General features: G+C 44.5%; 1 protein-coding gene across 1 annotated transcript; it reads right to left on the reverse strand.

Moving 5' to 3' along the window:
• Positions 1–126: 126 nt before the first annotated feature.
• On the reverse strand, positions 127–16,721 carry chd1 (chromodomain helicase DNA binding protein 1). Its single transcript, XM_031578466.2, has 28 exons — positions 16,669–16,721; positions 15,830–15,960; positions 15,506–15,657; positions 15,286–15,341; positions 14,790–14,948; positions 14,164–14,429; positions 13,632–13,857; positions 13,354–13,454; positions 13,040–13,218; positions 12,730–12,851; positions 12,124–12,340; positions 10,423–10,512; positions 10,023–10,213; positions 9,533–9,721; positions 8,885–9,044; positions 8,399–8,551; positions 7,890–7,961; positions 7,514–7,663; positions 7,076–7,224; positions 6,128–6,224; positions 5,779–5,874; positions 4,605–4,787; positions 3,388–3,548; positions 3,247–3,288; positions 2,997–3,130; positions 2,139–2,277; positions 1,708–1,858; positions 127–777 (listed from the first exon to the last, which is right to left on the reverse strand). Exons 1-28 carry the CDS (start codon positions 16,719–16,721, stop codon positions 619–621), a joined length of 3,978 nt encoding a protein of 1,325 aa, XP_031434326.1. The 3' UTR covers positions 127–618.
• Positions 16,722–21,273: the final 4,552 nt, after the last annotated feature.

Consider the following 21,273-nt stretch of genomic DNA (forward strand, 5'->3'; position numbering starts at 1 on the left):
GAGGACTTTATTGCTGGATTGTTGTGTTAGACAGGTATGCCTAATACACTGGAAACTGAATGTAGATACAACACAATTTTTAACAACCAAAATCTTTGATCCATGTCATTGATAACTACACTTAACTGTACCAACTTTGTTTATTTTTGTTAAAAAAATAAACACAATTAAAAACAGACAAATTAAATAAACCATTGAACTACGCAGCCTACTTGGTAGAAGCACAAAAATCAAGGAAAAACGAAACAAATCAGCAAATCAACATCGACAAAACACTCAGAAACTCTCCTGGTGGTGTACGAAGCCGCGCGGAGGCACAGCGTACATACAATCTCTGCTGTTGACTCCTTTTCTTGTCAGAGTCTGTAGCCATTACAAGGCCTAGTGATTGGTATGAGTGGGGTGGAGTTTAAAACACAGATTGTTGCGGTTGTGGGGGAAAGATGGCTATGGAATGCCTTGTGTGATGAACTTGGGGAAGCACCATCTTTAAGCAACAGAACCGCCTCACAGACAGAACGCGACGCAGCCATTCCGGGTGGAAATTCCGAGTCATTCAGACGCAGCGTGTCCAGCTTGACGACCGTAACCAGCGCCGGTGTAGGTGCTGTCGGAGGCTTACCGCGACCGGCGCAGGTACGGTCTGAGGCTTACCGTGCCCGCTTGCCGCTGTGCCTCCTTCTTGGCCAGGTCTTTGCTCAGTAATTTGATGAGGTAGTCCGCGCGCGTCTGCAGCTGCTTGGCCTGGGGTTTCTTGTCGGGGTCGTCAGGCAGCAACTGATCGGGGCAGACGCACAAGGGTTAATGCTGTCAAGTTCAGCTCCAAGTTTATTTTTCTCACACACACACACACACACACACACACTCACACACTCACACACTCACATATATACACACACATATATACACACACACACACACACACACACACACACACACACACACACACACACACACACACACACACAGTGTGTGAGCGTACATACAATCTCTGCTGTTGACTCCTTATCTTGTCAGTGTCTGTAGCCATTACAAGGCCTAGTGATGACTGGGGTGGAGTTTAAAACACAGATTGTTGCGGTTGTGGGGGAATGATGGCTATGGAATGCCTTGTGTGATGAACTTGGGAAGCACCCTCTTTAAGCAGCTGTGTGTCATAATACACTAGTCCTAATAGTAGGGGTGGGAATCTCTTGGCACCTCACGATTCGATTCCGATTCAGAGGTCAACGATTCGATTCAAAACCGATTCTCGATTCTAAACCGATTATCGATTATCAATTCTAAACCGATAAAACGATTATCGATGCATCTCAATTTTTAAAACATTTGAGTTTGCTACTCAGAGTCTCAAATCACTTCCTACTTTGTGTTTGATAATTAAAGAAAATCAACAGATCTATTTTTTTATTAGAGAAAAAGTTTTTCCTTGTTACAATTATGACTTTCTATGAACAATGCAATAATCGATGCAGCTTGCATTTCAACACAAAATGAATGTGTAAAAAAAAAAAAAAAAAAATATATAATTTTTTTTTTTTTTTTTTTTAATTCAAAAATCGATTATGAACTTTTCTGAATCGAGACAGAATCGTTCTAGAGAGAATCGAGAGAAATCAAAAAATCGATTTTTTTCCCCACCCCTACCTAATAGTGAGTGCTTGATGCCCTGGGACAGGTCCTGGTGATGCGTGGGGCAGTGTTTACCTTATGAGTGAGGTTGAGGTCGGGGTCCATCTTGATCATCTCCCAGCTCCCGTAGCCATACTCATAGATGCCGATCAGCAAACTGGCATCGTCCTCCTTCCCCCACTCAATGTCAAAGTGAGCCGCCTTTGAATGGCAAGGCAATTTATACCTGAAGCAAAAGAACACAGATTCAAATTTATAAACCACAGATAAAGCAAGGGCACTAACATGCCAAAACTCACACACACCAGCCTGAAGTCTCAAACCGTATCTGCTACATGAGCCTACAGCACTTTCTCTCGAACACAACAAGTTTGCCTCGGTAATAACAACGCTCAGATTCACACAGAAGTGACGGAGGAGGTGGAACGTGGAGTGTGAGGTACATGGAGGAACGTGGAGTGTGATGTGCATGGAGGAGTGTGACGTGCACGACGGAGCGTCCGCACCTCTTCCTCTCCTCTGCGTCGGCGGGGATGGCCTTGTGGAGGGGTGCCAGCTCCTCTTCGTGGGAGATGACCAGCTTGGCGTTCACCTGCACGCCTGAGATCCGGAACGTGGGCCCCTTCACCTTGCCCCGCCTGCCTCCTGCGGCACACACACACACACACACACACACACACACACACACACACACACACACACACACACACACACACACAAGCAAGCGACAGCACGCGTTAGGAAGGAGAAGTCCAGAAAGTAAACTAAAGTATAGCTACTGCTATTTCTAAATGTATTTGGAATTAAAAACTCAGTTTGGCTAGTGACTCGAGGAGTTAAACCCACAGGCGAATGTGAAATGTACTTTCTGCTTGTACATTTTCTTTTACACTCAGACTGTATAATATCTATCCTTTGGTGCAGAAGAAGGTTAAAAAAAAAAACAGTAAAAAAAAAGCCCTTGTTCTACAAATCCCAATGAGAGCTGAGGTGGAGCCTAGAGCCTGAGGCGACGAGTCTGCGCTGTGAAGTCGAACTCTAAACAGAGCTAGTGAAAGTGATCCTACTTTAACACACTTGAAACTGTGTATTCATTTCAAACTGACACTCAAGTGTCCTTCACATTTGTAGCAAAAGGAAGGTGCTTGTAACAGGCTGCTAGTAGTCAGATAGGTCAAGTGAACTAGCAGATGTTTAAATAACAAAGTTCAAAAGGTCATTAGGATGATGTACACAGAAGGTGTAGGAATGAAACAAAGAAATGAAACATAGCCTAGGTATGTGCACATAGCGGCTGCAGGGATGTGTGTTCTTGCGTTTGCGCGTGTGTGTGTGTGTGTGTGCGTGCGGTTGTGCGCTGATACCTGAGGTCTTTTCTGGTCCACAGGGGTTCTCCCTCAACGTCCTGACGCAGCCGTTGTGCACCGTCTCCGCCAGTCGCCTCAGGTCGTGCTCCGACTTATCCACCAGCTCTGCGTCTCGCGCAATCGCATCTAACCTGGTAGAGGCAAACAAAACAAAACCCACAGATGTGTAAATACTTTGTGATTTTGTGGCGGGCTGATTTTTTATGGTGATTTAAAAAGGATTTATAGTAAAGAAGTGAATAGTTACCTTTCCAGAGGGCCCCCAAATTTTTTGTAGCTCTTGATGAATCTACGGGAAGAGATCATTGTGTTTAAGAACAACTTGGATAACTGGACTCTGTATTCTGGGAAACACATCTCCACTAGTGCCACTGTACATTATTTATACCTTCGGATTTCTGCGTCTGTGAAGCCCTTGATGTTCTCTCGCGGGATGGTCCGAGGTCGACCGCGCTTCTTGGGCCTCTTGCGGTCCGACACGGAGTCGCTGTCCGAGCCCGAGTACCTCCGGTTCCGGCTGCGGCGGCCCTCGTTCCCATTAAAGCTTATCTGCAAAGCCACGCCCACAACCAGCAGCTCATCACTCACAAATAATAAACAACAACAACAACAACAACAACAACAACACACAGCAATACACATCTTTGAAAACCTCCCAGTGGAGATGTACGTGTGGCGGAACCCAGGGAACCCAATGTGCTGAGTGCACGCGTCTCTAAAGGTCAACTGTATTTAGAGAAATGGCTCCAGAGCAGCCAAGTCACTATTTGTAGACATTGGACAAGCACAAGGTCTTAAAGGGGACCAGAACAGGTCATTAAACAAGCACCAGGTCTTAAAAGGGGACTAGATAATATAAATATATTATATATATTTAAACAAGCACAAGGTCTTAAAGGGGACCAGAAAAGGTCTGACAGCCGCGAGGACATTTACACAAAAGAAGCCACTCTAGTCAGGTCCCTGCACTGCAGCGAGGTAGTACATACTCAAAGTATGAGAGCGGATTCAATGCCCAACAGTACCAGCCCAATCATTTACATTTAGTCATTTAGCAGACGCTTTTGCCCAAAGCGACGTACAAGGCAGAGAACAGTCAAGCTAAGAGCAATAAAGAACATGGTGTAACAATAAATACTACTTTACATAAGAAAATGGAAAAACGACATAGAAATCAAAATAAGTGCAGGCATGTAACTGCTGAAGTGCAAGTTAAGCACTAGTCAAGGTGCCAGTTTAGGAAGGGAGGTGCTCTCTGAAGAGCCTCAATCTCATGGATCTCCAAATTTGTAACCTGTACAAAATGCAACTCTGACTTGGCACGTAAACAGTGACAGAATGTCAAGAGAACGCACTTGATCCTGTTCATAACAATCCTCTAGTGGTATTTACCACATGGGTTATGCAGTTTCATTAGTTTCCCATTTTCCCACTGGCACATCATTGTTATTCAAAAGACAACCCGCAGTGAAACAAGTGCCTCCCTGACACAAATGACTGATCAAGCCAGTTCATTGTCACTCAATCTAACATTCCAAGTGGGCTCTAGAACATTCCATGCACATTCCTCGGGAACATTCTGTTCTGCCGCCGTTCTGCGCTCACCTGCTTGGCACAGTTCCTCATGCGCGGCAGCAGGTAGATCTCCTCCAGCTCCTTCTGCCGCTCCTCCTCCTCCAGGCGGCGCCGCTGCTCCTCGGGGATGATGTCATCCCAGTTATGACCCCTGTGACCCCGATCCGGGTTCATGTCCACCTCATCCTCCTCCATCATGGAGAAGTTCGCCACCTGCAGGACACAGTTGGAACATCAGGGCAGAGTGGGTGGGTTGCACTTCATGAACCAACAACAAACCATCTAATGATCCACTGCTGACACCGAGCGGCACAAAAGGCCTTTTCATTGGTGGTCACGGCTAGGGCCACGGCCACATTAGGGTTTGTTGACACTTACAGCTAGTGTACAGGTTGTTGAAAATTAGGCTTATGTTACATATTAAATTGTTCATTGTTGAAAATTAGGCGTATTTGTTACATATTAAATTGTTCATTGTTGAAAATTAGGTGTATTTGTTACATATTAAATGTTTGTTGAAAATTAGGCTTATTTGTTACATATTAAATGTTTGTTGAAAATTAGGCTTATTTGTGACATATTAAATGTTTGTTGAAAATTAGGTGTATTTGTTACATATTAAATGTTTGTTGAAAAGTTGCTATAGCTAGACTTTGCTGATCAGCCGCTATGAACCATCAACATACAGCCTTTTCCCCCCGGATTCATTTCAGCTCTCATTTCACCTAAGAACTGGACTAGAAGCAGGTCAGAATGTCCTTTAAACTGGACTAAAAGCAGGACAGAATGCCCTTTAAACTGGACTAGAAGCAGGACCGACTGCCCTTTAAACTGGACTAGAAGCAGGACCGACTGCCCTTTAAACTGGACTAGAAGCAGGTCAGAATGTCCTTTAAACTGGACTAGAAGCAGGACAGCAGCATCATGGTGTCCCTTTAGAACTAAATATTGGACTTGGTGAAGAAAACTCCACTCTCCCTTGCGTTGTGGAGTTCTTTGCCTCCACATCGTCCAATTGTTTTTCGTAAAACAGGACACCTCGTTGCCCTTCTCCCATAAATATAAATGAAAAGAGATGCTTTGATCAAAACAGTGTCACCCAAATATTTTTCGTGTAAGTTTTTTTTTTAAACACCAAAAATCAAGTAAGGAGGTAAATAGCATAACATTTCAAATGGTCTTAGAAATGCAATCAGAGCAGTACCTTGAACTGAGACAGGAGCTCTTCTCCTATACTGGATTGGCCAGGGTCAGTCTCCCTCGTCTCCGCTCGCTTCAGGATCTCATCAATGTCCATCTCCTGCCACCACACACACACACACACACACACACACACACACACACAACACACACACACACACACACACACACACACACACACACAACACGAGGTTAGAGGCCTAAGCACACTAAATCACTGGATAATCCCAAACTATTATGTACTAGGAGTCAGTAAGATGTGCAGTTCTGAAGTCAGAAAGATCACATAGCGCGAGGGTGTGTGTGTGTGTGTGTGTGTGTAATTAGCTTGTTGAGAGGGTGGTTCCACTAACCTGAGGATCCTGCTCCTCCCCCTCTGGCTCCTTGAAGAGCTCCTCCGCACCAAACTTCAGGATGGCCGACAGCTCCTCCTTGTTGAACGGGGTGGAACTGCAGGCAAGAGGAATTCAAATCTCAGCGGTTGAGGAGACCGATTGCATACTTTGGATATTTTATTTGTGGACTGCGGTGTAGAGGGTTCAGAGGCAAATATCCCCAACCCCAACAGCACGAGACTCAATTCAAACCATCACCCATTCGACTATGAAAAGGTACGAGCATCTATTTGGAACCCGAACAAAGGAAACGCAATCAGCGTAAATGTGCCATTTCTCAGCCAAGCAAGGGAGACCATAAAATGCCTATATATCTATTCACTCTTGCGCAATCTACCTCGAGGCACACTTGAGAGCCAGTAAGGACAGGATTGGCAGCGTGTTCACAATTTTTAAATACCTATAAAAACACCTAATTAAGTCCAGATGTGGGCCATGTTCTTGAAAAACTCCCCCGCTTACCCTACTCTACCCTACTCTGGCCTCCAGATTGGGCCTCTCATCCTTACAAGTCCACGAATGGATAGATGGAAATAAAGGTCAGAGTTTAATCAGTGAGCGTCTCAAATCAGATGTTTTGACTGCCTGACAGTGCCAGATGGTCAGTGTTTGCTCTGCAAATCTGAGATTGCGTTGGTGCATGAAGGTCAATATTGTTATCAACAACCTAAATGGAGCTGAAATGGAAAGAAGCAAAAGAAATAATTCCGCAATACATGAAAGATTAAACTAAATGTTTGTTCAGAAGGTATCTGTCGGGAGATACACCGCTGCCACAAACTCAACATAATTAGGCACGAAACTCAAATATACCGTACTAAAACGAAGGTCATCGCTATGTAAGAGTCTGTCCTTGAGGGTACCTCAGCGCGTCTGAATCGCAACCAACACAAGCTGGGGTTCTACCTGGAGGGAGCAGCGCCGGTGTCCAGAACAGTCTTGCCTGTGGTGTCCATTCTCTGGATGACCAGGTGGTCCAGCACCATCTTCTTCTTGGCTCGCTCGATGATGTCCTCCTCGACGGACCCTTTGGTGACCAGGCGGTAGATGTTCACCTGCACACAGCCGGGAAAGACCACAGGGTGAAGGTGGCCGCATAACTAGGAGTCATCTACGAGGGGCAAACACTAACCCTATCTGTGTGCTACGCATGCATAACATTTGTTCCATGTCACTCATGACCTAAGGCCAGCAACTGCAGGTCCATAAGCAGAACGGGAAAATGCACAAATAAAAATGTTAAAGCCCGTTTCTATCTGAAGTGGTTGGATGAGCAGTGATAGGGGGTCGGATGAGCAGTGATAGGGGGACGGATGAGCAGTGATAGGGGGACGGATGAGGTACCTGTCTCTTTTGGCCGATTCTGTGCGCTCTGGCCTGGGCCTGCAGGTCATTTTGGGGGTTCCAGTCCGAGTCGAAGATCACCACTGTGTCCGCAGACGCCAGGTTGATCCCCAGACCTCCAGCTCTCGTGGACAGCAAGAAACAGAAGTCCTGAGAAGACACAGGGAAGCTTTTGAAAATAAGCCCATCATAACTAAGCTTCGAAAGCATATAATAGTAATAAAATATATAATAATAAGCATTCATTACACAAAACACCAACAAAAAAAACAAAGTGACAAAAACTCACTAGAGAACCTGCACGACAGCTCTAGGATTAATCTTACTCTGGCCAAAAGGAACAGGCCTATAATAACTATGAACAGGATGTGGTTACCTCCGAGCCCTCTGCATTGAAATGATCCAGTGCCTGCCTTCTCATCTCGCCTTTGATGGAGCCATCTAACCGCTGCAAAGAGAACACACCATTAGCTGATGACCTGTCAGGGACATGCTACAGAAGGCTGTGTGGAACTGATCAGACGGCTAAAGGGTCAGACAGACAGACAGACAGACAGACAGACAGATAGACAGATAGACAGATAGACAGATAGACAGATAGACAGATAGATACACAAACATTTGGTTTAAAGTATTCCATTCACCTGCCCCACTTTTTTAAATAAATACACTTTAACTGAAGCTGATACGGTTTTGTTTTAAGCTATCATTTTTATTCAGCAGTTCTATTGTGACGGTTTTGTGATACTGTGACGCGTCATGATGTATTGTATCGGGGGGTAAGCATCATGACGATACCCAGTCATGTTCTGAAGGGAACCCAGAACCAAAGCTGATTGGAGGGATTCCTACACGACTGTGACGTGGGCGCGCAGCGACACACACCTGGAAGAGGAACTGCCGGCACTTCAGGTACTCGGCCAGGATGTCCAGCATCCGGACCATCTGAGAGAAGATCAGCACGCGGTGGCCCCGCTCCTTCAGCCGCAGCAGCAGCTTGTCCAGCAACAACAGCTTCCCACTGCTACGGATCAAGTGCTGCGCGCACACACACACACACACACACACACACACACACACACACACACACACACACACACACACACACAGTACTGATCAGCTTTGTACTGGAAATGTCCCTTTCTGAAAATGCACCGTTGTGGATCATGTCTGTTTATATTTTAGCAATACAAGGTCACGCCAAGTTATTGAACTGTGAATTTATGAACTGAAATTCTGAAAGACTGTTAAAAAATAAATAAAGTTTTAACAGTAACATCAGTATAATCAGTAACAGTACTGTCATCCTCCTCTCAGTGTAGGGTGGTGATCATGCCTGTCCTCGTGGCTGACTAAGAGCTGCTGGGGTACCTGCAAGGCCTCCTGTTTGTTGTAGAACTCGTTGTCATCTGGCGGCTTGATGAGGTAGCAGTGGTTGCAGCACTTTTTCAACTCCATCATGATGTTGAGGAAGCCAGACGTACTGCCCTTGCCTTTGCTAAGAGCTTTGTAGTTTCGGGTTAAAATCCACCTACGGGAACATAACCAAGCAATGAGGCCTTCATCTAAATCAATGAGGCCCATCCAGTAGTGCCTACCTCAGTAGTGACCTAAATCAATGAGGCCTTCATCTAAATCAATGAGGCCTTCATCTAAATCAATGAGGCCCATCCAGTAGTGCCTACCTCAGTAGTGATCTAAATCAATGAGGCCTTCATCTAAATCAATGAGGCCCATCCAGTAGTGCCTACCTCAGTAGTGATCTAAATCAATGAGGCCTTCATCTAAATCAATGAGGCCCATCCAGTAGTGCCTACCTCTGCTACAAAATAGAACAAGGCATCACATCCATTTCAGAGCTTCAACAGGGACTATTCAAGGACTGTGATGTCCTCTAACATAACAGAACTAGTTTTTCATAACCATCATATTTTTCATAGCCACCAGTGTGAACATGGCAGACGGAGACAGGCTGGGCCTTAAAGGGCGGCGCTCTCTCTCTCTCCCGGTCTCTCTTACTTGTAGTACTGCTTCTGGATGGCGCTCATCTCCAGTCTGAGGATCTGCTCCACCTTGGCGGGCAGCGACTTCTCCACGTCCTTCTTGACGCGGCGCAGCAGGAAGGGCTCCAGCTCCTTGTGTAGGCTGGCGTAGCCGGAGTCGCGGCCCTTGGCGTGGTCCTCCTCAAACGTCTCCCACGAGTGAAACCTGACAACGCGCGCGGGGGAGAGAGAGAGACTGCACTTTAGAAGGTTATCCACTGATAAGATGCAAACCTTTCAAATCTCACCAAATGTAGTAAGAACAACGGAGTAGGGTTAAATACGGTATGGCGTTTCTGACAACAGCAGCATATAGCATGCAATCCATTGGAAAGGATGCGAACTAAATACTCCATTTAGCCATGTAAGAAGAAGCAGAACACGTGCATTTCATCACGTCTTGCACCGTTTATCGTTCATATAATTGAGGGTGTAAAAAAGGCGCATGCGTGCGGGTGGAGGCCTACTTCTCGGGCATGATGAAGTGCAGCAGGGACCAGAGCTCCTTCAGGGAGTTCTGCAGCGGCGTCCCTGTGATGAGGAGCCTGTGGTTGGAGCGGAACTCCATCATCGTCTTGTAGAGGAGCGAGTCGTCGTTCTTCAGCCTGTGGGCCTCGTCCACGCCGATGAAGGCCCAGCTCACGTTCCCCAGGAATGACTGATGACAAAACAATAAGACGTCATTCAGGAGTGTCTGACAACTCACTTGACAGTATTCTGTTGCACTTATTATGTTTATTGTCTGCACCAATTTGCCAAAACTAATTCCTGGTAGGAATTTACTCGGCAATAAAACCATTCTGATTCTGAGACTCACGCTCATCATGGGCACACTGAAGGGAAAACTTGTGTGCAACTAAAGCTTACCTTATCCTTCAAGAGGATCTCGTAAGTGGTGAGCAAAATGTTCAGCTTCAGTCGCTTGTTCTGAACGTGCATCCACTCCTGTTGCCTGATCTGAAAATGAGGAAAATAAACATGCTGTTAAATAAACATGGTGTTCACAATATTCAACTCCACAAAATAAAACGCTGTTTCCCCCCACTCAAATATTGTTTGTTTGTTTGTTATTGATTGTTTTTCAGGGTGCCGCCAGAGGTGAAGATGTTCGGTGTGGGACATGGAAGCCTGCCCAGAGGGTGCACCAACCATCTGGACTCCTGAACAGGAGGACCAGCTAATGAGGGAGAATGAATTCCAATCAGCTGGCACGTATGCATGCAGCAAGCCTCGCTTCACTTTCTGAACCTGAATCTTGCCAACATAGACATTGACCCAGCGAGGACTCAGATGTCACACATTCAGCGTGGGGAAAAAGAAACAAGTTCTATTGGGTGCAACTGCCCTCAGATTTTTTTTGGTTTGTGTCTCTTTCCTTGTTTCCCCTCCTATAGTATCGTCACGATACCAAAATTATGACTTTGATACAATACCTGCCATAAATATCATTATACCCGATACTTACGATACCACAAATACGATACCACAAATAAAATACTGGCATATTTATCTATAATAGTAATAAATAAAACATCTGTATGGTTCCCTTTTTTACCAGCTCAAGATCCACCCTCAGGCTCCACTAGCATGTAGCCTATTGCATTAATTGTGTTTCATTTGGTGCACTTTTGTGTGCATTCTGACCACATTAGTGAAATTGTAAATGATTTTGCATGTATAGCGTTTTCTCTCTACAGTTTAATTTTGACAATGAACTGGGCTACGTTCTTGCAGCCAAATTGAAAGCTAGATCAACGTCTTAAACGAGGCTACATGCAATAGGGCCATCCGATATGCCTTCAGCTAACTTATCCTTAAAAAAGGTCCTTCTGCAACGATAAACACGACCTGTACTGATGGAAGTTTAAATGCATCATTTTCAGATTATGGAAGTTAAACACTGAAAACATTTGGAAAATGTGGTTTCATTACGGTAACCACACTGCATTATGATCATTGTCCTACGCATCGTCAAAATTCTGTGATGGTGAAAATTGCTTGTCGCTAAACTAGGCTAAGGCTACTCGTGTTAGGCAGTATATGGGTGAGCTTGGGGGTGTTCATGTTTGCAATCACATTTGCTAACCTGTCGTTATTTGAACTCTTTGGAAAGTTCGGGGTGTCTGTCTGAGAGGTGCTTTACCATATTAGACGTGTTGCCTCCGTTTGTCTGAGTCGCTTTTAAAAATTTTTTGCAGACGGGTCTCTGTGTGTCGGTGGGCTTTCTGTCACTATCTGCGATGTATCCGGAATAATTCCAGATTTCACTTCTGGCATATTTTTTTATCAACAAGCCGAGGATGGTCGGCAAGAGCTCCTGAACTTGAGGCCATGTCTCCCCTGCTGTCTGTGAGTGAGGGCTGCCTGCTGCGTGTGTGAGAGCTAGCAGCTCCGCCCACGCAGTCAACGCGTGCAGGCAGCCTGACAGGGAGCGGAACAGTGAGTGCGCTCTGATGCAGCACTATTTTAATGAAGTATCGATACAAAAAATATGCAAAATCGTATCGTTTTTAACGTGGCGGTACCGCGGTACCTTTCTAGTATCGATACGCCGTGCAACAACATTACCATGTTCCTGCTGGTGATGTCGCCCAGGTACACCACCACGTTCATGTGCGGCGCCCACAGCTGGATCTCGCGCTGCCAGGAGGTGAGCGTGGACAGGGGCACCACCAGCAGAAAGGGCCCGTACAGCTGGTGCTCCTGGAACAGGTAGCTGAGGAAGGAGATGGTCTGGATGGTCTTGCCCAGGCCCATCTCGTCTGCCAGGATACAGCTGTTCCCTCTGCGGACAGGTTGTAGAATGTTATTGAATGAATCACACTACAGTAAATGGGATCTTGTTATATTCATTTCATTAAATGACATCCAAGAAGCTACTACATTTGACTTAGTTACCATTATGAATGTGTGAGGCAATAATTATATGCAACCCTGCAAACTTCTGGTGTGCTAACTTCTTGGCATACAAATTTTGCAAAAGCTGCCGATTCATAAAAAAAACAGAAACTGGTGAGGCAGTATGAGGCAAACAAAAACCACAGCGCTTCAATTGGCATCAAGACCAGACAGGCAACTGACACGGTAGTGTTTTGATAAGCCTTGTATTAAGACGGTTCAGGACTGACTTTAATACCGCGGCAACGAATTCAGTTCAATCCAATCTCAACCTACTTGCACCAGGAGTGAGCCATCCAGTTTAAGCCGTCCAGCTGGTAGTCTCGGAGCTCCAGGCCCTCGGAGATAAAGGTGGGCTGTTTCTTCATGGGCATAAACCTGGGCCTCTGCTTCAAAACCTAGAAAAACATGCACAACGCATCACCACCTCTGCACAGCTCTGTGAGAAATGAAACACGTTTTTTTTTTTTTCTCTCTCACTTATCTGTTCTTAAACTCCAACAAAAAGCAGGAGCATGTTTATTATGACTGGTGAGGAGAACGGTTGCAGAAAGAGAGGGGGAAATTGGCTTGTTTATCCTGATACCTTGCAGTCTCTATAGGGAATGGTCTTGCTATGGTTGCGACACATGTAATCATCGATGCACTTCTGGAACTTCCTGCCGATGAGGGCACCGTCCTCCCAGCTGCACTCCGAGTAAGGCAACCCCTGCCACTTGCACAGGTAGTCAGGATAACCTGCCACTGACTTCTGGTTTGAGTGACCTGTAGGTATTCATCCACAACGCGTAAGATATCCCATTACACTGAACTACTAAGTTATATAAAAAAAATATACTAAAATAGAAAATGTGATTTCTGAATGTGTGCATTCAAAATATGTAAGTTTGTAACACTCACCAATAATTCTCTCCACAAACTGGTACTGAGAGTGCAAGTCGTCATGAAGTTCCTGTTGACAAATGAAGTACTCAACATCTTCTGGTGATGAAGCTTTTAGCCTGTAATGGTAAAAAATTGAATTAATTCAAACGATGAGAGCATACCGATACACAGGGGATAGATTAACACATATCTCACACAAGGCATACAATCAGAGTTCCAGGATGTACATTTTCAAATGAACAGGAAATACAAGTGACAACGCAACCCACACACAAAGTGAAATCCGCCCTCACCATTTCCTCTCCTCCGATTTCTTCTTCTTGAAGTTGTCCAGTTTCTTCATGCCCTTGACGTTCTGCAGCTTGAGCGTGTCCTCCGTCTCCCAGGTGTTGTGGATGTGGGACCAGCCCTTCCACTTGATCAGGTACTGCACGTCTCCCGCCTCCTTCTGAGGGTTGAAGGTTCCGTTGGGGTCTCCGTCCGCCTCAACCGCATACACTGTAGTGGTGGCCCCAGTGGCTGCAACAAAAACAAACAGTGGTGAGAGAAGATCACAAGCGCACGCACGTGTGTGTGTGTGTGTGTGTGTGTGTGTGTGTGTGTGTGTGTGTGAGAGAGAGAATTGTTCAAGGAGGTGCCAGAGCTTAAAAAGAATATTCAAATAGAAACATCTGATTGTTGAAGAATAATCTGATTAATTTATAATATACAGCGACAAAACTAGAGGCACATAAAAGCACCTTTATACAGAACCCACACAATAACCCATAGTACACCTCCCAGGAATAAGAGGTGCCTCTATGTCCCACCCTTCTATTTGCTCACCTCCTTTCCGGGCGATCCTTGTGTCCATTACTCGTTCCAGCGTCTCAAACTCGTCCTCCTCCGGGGGCGGCACGTCCTCACCGGTCACCTCCACCAGGTCGTCCGAGTCCGTCTTCATCTCGTCGTCCTCCTTGTAGCTCACGTTAACCGTGGCCTGCCGCCGCGGGCCGGCCAGCGCCTTCTTGTCATAGTCGTCCTCGTCCGAGGAGGAGCCCGGCGGCTTCTTCCTCTGGGCTTTGCTCTTTTTGCCGTTCCTGGCGTTGGCCCTGGGTAGACAAGAAAACAGGCGTGTGGGTTTCCCCCCCCTTTTTTTCTGCCTAATGGACCATTCTGCCACTCCAGAAGAGGAGGAAACTCAATCAGCAGTCAATCATGGAGGGGCATTTTACTCTGATGAATTTAAGAGTGCCATATCTGCTTTTCTGCTGAAAACCGCTCTCAGCTCTGCAGCCGATTTCAATGATCGTGTGTGGGAACATAATGAGGGTGACAGACTGACACTGACCAAGCTATTCTGTCGGAGGATAAGGGGGTTCTAACATGCATACACTGGAGATGAAGACTTCAATTCGATCATAACAATAGACTACTCGGCGGCGGCGGCTGCTAAAAGCACAGCAACTCACTTGGTCGGTGGCTTGCGGCTCTTCACTTTGTGACTAGGTTCGTAGTCTGATGCGGAAGCGTCACTGTTTTCTCCCTCCGCCTCTTTAGAGGAATCGGAACCAGAGTTGCTGCCAGAATCGGACCCTGAGCCCGAGTCTGAATCGGACCCTGAGCCAGACCTGCACACAAAAAGAACAAAATTAACAAAATATGATATGATGCATGACATAGCAACTTCAGCCTCCTCTGTCTGAAGCGCACAGCTGACCTGATCATCTTGTTGTGTCTTCCCTCTCTCTATAGTCTGAACACAAACGGGACATGGCACAACATAATGACAACCATACATTCCTGTGAGCTGATCCTATTCACATATGCCCTTTATAGACATAGACAGAGAGAGAGAGAGAGAGAGAGAGAGAGAGAGAGAGAGAGAGAGAGAGAGAGAGAGAGAGAGAGAGAGAGAGAGAGAGCCTCCTGGTTGACTGGCTTGTAAGCATGCCCCAGCAAACTCACCCTTTGCTTTTTTGTCTTGACGAATCATCATCCGAGTCATCGCTGCTGGAAGAATCCTGAAAGAACAGAGGCAGTTTTAAACACGCTGAAAGATGCCTGTGTCAACTTGGTGTGTCTGGCACATTGATAGTACTCCAGCTCAGGTACACCCTCTGACAGGCGAGTCACCTAACTAAGTGCATTAAGTGAGTGATGCATCTTTTGGGGTTGGTGATGTTACCTCATCTGAGCTATTTGAAGAGCTCTGCTGCTGTTGCTGTTGTTGCTGCTGCTGCTGTTGCTGTTGTTGTGTTGTTGTTGCTGTTGTAGCTGCTGTTTCCTGAGCATGGCCGACCTTTGCACTGCCAGGATACTGGGGTTTGACTTCCAAAACTGTGATGACCAAGGGGAAATATGTGCATTAAATTACCTTAAATGCCCTCCTGTGTCTTAAAGGTACAATCCTGTCACAAATGAACATGCAACACGTTGGCATGGCGATGCGTTACCTCTGCCCCGTCAATCTTTGCCGGTTCAATTTTCTTGGACTTCTCAGAGTCCGAACCTGATTGGCTGCCGGAGTCAGAGCCACTTCCTGAGCCGCTGCTCCCTGATTGGCTGCTGCTGGAGCTACTGCTGCTGGAGCTGGACCCTGACCCAGAGCCTGACCCGGATCCTGACTCGTCATCAGAGTTACTGCAAAACACAGCCAAGTCGTACAAGCACACAATACATCATATAGAACAATATAAACAAACCAACATAAACACTGATTAACCAGGGAGCTTTTTTAACGGCAAACCATCTCAACCAACCACTGATGGCCCATGGAATTTCAGGAATTTCTTTCTGAAGTTGTCAATAGTTCACTCTGATATACAGAGTTGCAGGTCCACTCCAGCAGTGTGGCCAGTGGAAAGTACTCGCTGAGCTATAAGGCCATAGGAATAACCCCAGCTAATCTTATCAGTCTGACTGTGCATATCTGGAGGTGTTGCCTAAACACTCTATGGTGAGAGTATACATTTCAGGGGATAAGTGATACAGGCGTCTGTCCCCTGACTGCCACTCACAGCCTCCAGGGTAGCACCAACAGACAGCTGTTTCTTTGAAGGGGGCCTTAAAGGAAATCATTAAATAACCATAAAACTTCTAGATGGCAAGTGTTACAAATATGTTGGCAAGCTCAATTTCCCTCCAAAATGCTGAACTGTCAATATCCATCCTGAGCAGTTGTGTTGGTCTCATATTGCATAAGTCACTCACAATAATAACAATAGGAATTCAGTGTTTACTTTAACAAGCTCCAGCTGGCCATAGTGAGTTGACTTAAAGAGCAGTTAAAACACACCATTCACAACTAAATGCTTGCAAAAGGTCTTGGCAGACAGATTTCGCTACTACCTTGACTCTCCGCTGCTGTTGCTCGCGCTTTCGTCTTCACTGCGTGCCTCCATGTTGGTGTCTCCAAAGACGGCCTCAGAAACGTGGTCTCGCCCCAGTACACCAAACACTGGGTAGTAAACCTGCAAGAGAAACGACTGAGCTTCAATCCTAAAAGGTTTCTACAGTCCCTCTAAAGCAACAACGCAGCTGAGAATCTGAGGAGCATGGTGGCGAGTCAGTTTTGAGGGGCAGTAATCGTACTTGCATTTAGTTTGTCAACGTGGGACAGCTAAACTGCTTACATTTTGAGAAATGTTTACGTGCCGATTAAATCCTTGATTAAAAAAAACTATTCAGCATACCCCTCAAGGATTACACAAATCTGAGTCATACTGTAATCATAGATATACATACATACTATGCAGTGCTTCACAATACTACATAGTGCATTCATATTAACCTATTACACGTCAGTGGCAAACTTTATGTTTACTGCATTTTTATGTTTTATGCACTTTTATTGCTCACCGGGAGCAGTCAATTCTACAGTAACATCAGCCAATTACTAATTGTGGCTCTTCTTAAACTGCACTGATTACATTTTGTTCAGGTGTATTGCAACAATCTAATTTTGACCAAAATGACAGCTGCAGCAGCCATGCCCGAGATTCCAAAAACACTTTTTAAATGAACATCAATGAGTCACTTACTACACTACCTTATAATTTCATTATTTGCGACGTCTGCAAATTACTCAAATTCAACACGCTGGTTTGAAACCGTATAAATTGCTCACGACATAACCAGTTTGATCAAATAAACAATGACACAACATGCGATATGTAATTACCATACACAATAAGTCGAAACATAAAAAGACTGTACCCCTCTTCTCACAATGTTTTCTTAAAAACAACAAGCAACTCAATCAATCCGCCGTCAATGTACTTCGATGGAATAGAAACTAAGCAACATCACGTTAGACCGCAAAGGCCTTGCGCCAGGCCTGAGAAGCATCTAGGGCTTTAGCGGACTCTCCTGGACAATGCCCCCAAGACGCGAACGTGAGTAGGAGGCAATAGAGCATCGACTCTGAGGACGTCCTTTATTCGTAAACCAGTTGCAGTTAGCAATAAAATGATACGCGAACCGCGCACACATAGAAAAGACGATATGACCGCCAAACTTTGTTAACTGTTAAGCAATAGGGATGTTTCGAATAGACCAGGAGAGCAGTATTTCGCGCTATATTTCAAATGTAAGTTAGCTTGTAACCAAGCTAGCCATCCAGCAAATGATTGAAATTGTGTCTTTACTTTGAGCGAAAAGTTGCTAGGTTGCTAACTAGCTACGGAATGCTAAGTAGCCAACATCATAGCTCTTGAGAAGCATGCTTGATAGCCAACTTTAACAAGCTACTCTCCTCCACGCCTCCTAGTGTTTTGCAAAACAGACTAAATAACTTCATATTATAAGGAGGAACGGTAAATTCCTTGCAATACCGTGGCAATGTCATGTTTAATTGATCTTTAGAACACCTCATCATGCGGTCATATGATTTAGCAGACTACTGGCTAATATTTAGCTAGTTAGCGGGATCAAGCAAAACAGGTCACGGCGTGAAATGAAGAGCTGTTAGCAGGCTAACCAACTAGCATTGGACAACGCCAGCTAACATTAGCTACGGTGGCTATTTAGCAATAGCTGGTTAGCTTGGTATCAAAGTGAAAGTTAACAAGCCAACTGTGGACAAGTTGGCTGACATTACTAGTTCACATAACAGTATTTACGTACACGTGCTATATACAAAACTTAACTAGATCATAATATCAACACAACACATCGGGTTTGGTGAATCCCGCACTGCACTGAGAGCTTGTTAGCCGCGAATGCTAGTAAATGTTAGCTACCGTTACCACCAGGCGAATAGTTGTTTTCATCCGTCGTTACTTCCCAAATTGCAAAAATCATCTTTCCTGTACTAGCTACATTAGAACCAGGTACAGATCTTCAGAATGCTTGATAGACATAGTAAAGATACACCGCAACCACAATCCTATGCATATCGCATCACACTTCAGTCTTGTTATGCTTTTGATAGTACCTGACTCAAGCGAGGGTCCACTCCGTCTCCGCGTCCTACGCTGAGGTCCTTTTTTCTATTTTCTTGAGCTAGCAGCTAACGGTTGCTAGCTGGCTAGCTTGCTCCCAGGGAGAGCAACCCAGCGGTCCTTCACAATATCAAGCCAAGCTCTTGGTTTCTTCTTTCAAGCGAGGAACCTTTTCTTCCTTATGAATATCCAAGCGGGGATCAGTATTCTTAAACTGAACAGTACTAACTGTTAAAGATTGCAGGCATTTTAGCTACGGGTCCTTCGACAGCCGGCCTCCGCCATGACGCCGTAGAGCTCAAACGATGTCGAGTGTGGAAACCCCGGGTAGTGACGTCAGGACAGCGTTTTGTTACCCCATGTAACTACATAATGCATCTTGGAAAACAAAACACAATGTTTTTTTACAGCTAGATATTTGTGTTTACTGTAAGGGTTTGTCATTTCAAATGTTACATACGAAAGTGAACGCAAATAACAGAAAAAACTACTTAACAGTGAGCCAGTTAAGAATTTTAAAGATTGAAACAGCCTGAAGAAGCCTCATTCATTCATCCCACAGCACTGAAAGAAAGATTCCTTTTTCAGCCCAGTTGGGGCGATTAAATTATGACACAAAAATGGTAAAAGTTAATTAAATTTCAAATATCTAGCTCTTCAGTGGCCCCATACTCACAATCCCCTAAATAAATTAAATTGGCAAAAGTGGCGAAAAGGAGGGAAAATACAATCTCCCTACAGTCATAATACTGATATAATTACATTCATACACTAAAAAAATGCTAGGTTGTTTTTTCAACACTGAGTTGAGGCTGTTTAGGTCATTTGAACTCCTTCTGGGTTGTTGTTTAATATGGTTAACCTAATCTTGGATGGGTGTAAAAGTGGCCCAGCGTCTCTTCAAAACAGGAATGCTTACCCACGGGGATGGGCCTGGTTGACTCAGCATTGGGTTGGTCCTAATTACCCAGCAAATGGGTTAAACTAGCAACACAACTAGAATAACCCAATGCATCTTCTGTCCAATATTCAACCAGCACCTGGATTGAGAACAACCCAAATTGGGTTGTTTTTAACCCAGTGCTTTTATTATTATTATTATTATTATTATAATAAAATAATATAATATAATAATAATAATAATACCTTAGACTCATATAGGGCTTTTCAGTGTACCCAAAGACGCCTAGAGTGTATATGTATTTCCTATTTCTGTTTAGCAGCAATTATGCCAGCAGTCCATGTTCTACACCTACAAGAAGAACAATTATACAGAGAACTATATACTATAACAATGTTTGTATACTTGAAAAAATTGCTGCAAGGACTATAGCCTTAAAAAAAAGCTCATGCAATTGGAAATAATCAGTTGTGCAACTTTAAAATTCACCTGGTTAAAAACTGTATGTAGAATAAAGGAAACAAATAAATCAACGGACAAGTAATTCATATCTAAATCTAATTTATAATGTGCCTCCACAAACAATACCTAGTGTGTTAGTCAACATGTTTCCCAAGACACAGTTAAAGCAACAGGATCTATCACAGCTTTGTCAATGTCCTTTAAGGTACTTACCACGATTCGGTTTTGCAAAAGGTTGTTGATATTTGATCTTGACAACCAATCAAACTACACCCCTCCCTTCTGTGCTCCAGAAGCACCATGTTTGGCTAGTATTGTTTATGGCTCGGTCTGAGCCACTATTTTGGTTTCCCATTTCAAGAGCGAAGAGTATTTTTGAGCGGGAACACTGAATAGAGCTAGAGGACCATGAGAAGCAATTTGCTGAATTTGACAAAAAGTGTACGGGATTAGAATCGCTAACTGCACCTTTAAGGGGCAAACTGAAATCTTAGCAATGCCTGTCAAGTTGAATTGGAGTTTTGCATTAGAGACATTTCCAAAAGAAGAAAACACGAACAAAGATGATTAACAAAAAGCGGTGAGCCATGTTGTCATGGGGCCTCCTCCATTATCATTGGGTCAAACTATGGCTGTTTTCAATTTCAAGATGTTTTAATTTATTCCGTATGTCACATGGCATGTTACGCCATTGTGATAGGGAGATTTTATGAGTTGTCCAGAGCAATATGAGCGAACACAAAATGCCCAATGTGTCTTTCTCATAGCAATCATCTTACCAAAAAAAGGAAATGATAAATAATAGACTTGTCAACACATGCATTTAGAGTGGGTTTTAATTGTGGTTGAAACATTTAATTGTTTCAATGTTTTTAAGAATTAAACCTGTAGGAAACAAGAAAAAGTAGTCTTTTCAGTAAACATGTCACATACTAAAATGTGTCTCAATCTGTATTGCTATATTACCGAGCCTCTATAATGTACCTCTTTCTTTATCTGTGTCTTTGTCAGATGCCACTGTCAAAGCCCTTGAATTTCACCCAGTCTGCTCCGCCTTCTTTGATTGGTTTCCTCCTGCGCGCCTCTTTATGATGGGTCTTTTCCACCCGCAGCTGCAGCCCATATGTAACGATGAACACCAGCCAGAAG

The sequence above is a fragment of the Clupea harengus genome, chromosome 12 (genome assembly GCF_900700415.2).
Source record: "Clupea harengus chromosome 12, Ch_v2.0.2, whole genome shotgun sequence".
Classification (NCBI taxonomy): domain Eukaryota; kingdom Metazoa; phylum Chordata; class Actinopteri; order Clupeiformes; family Clupeidae; genus Clupea; species Clupea harengus.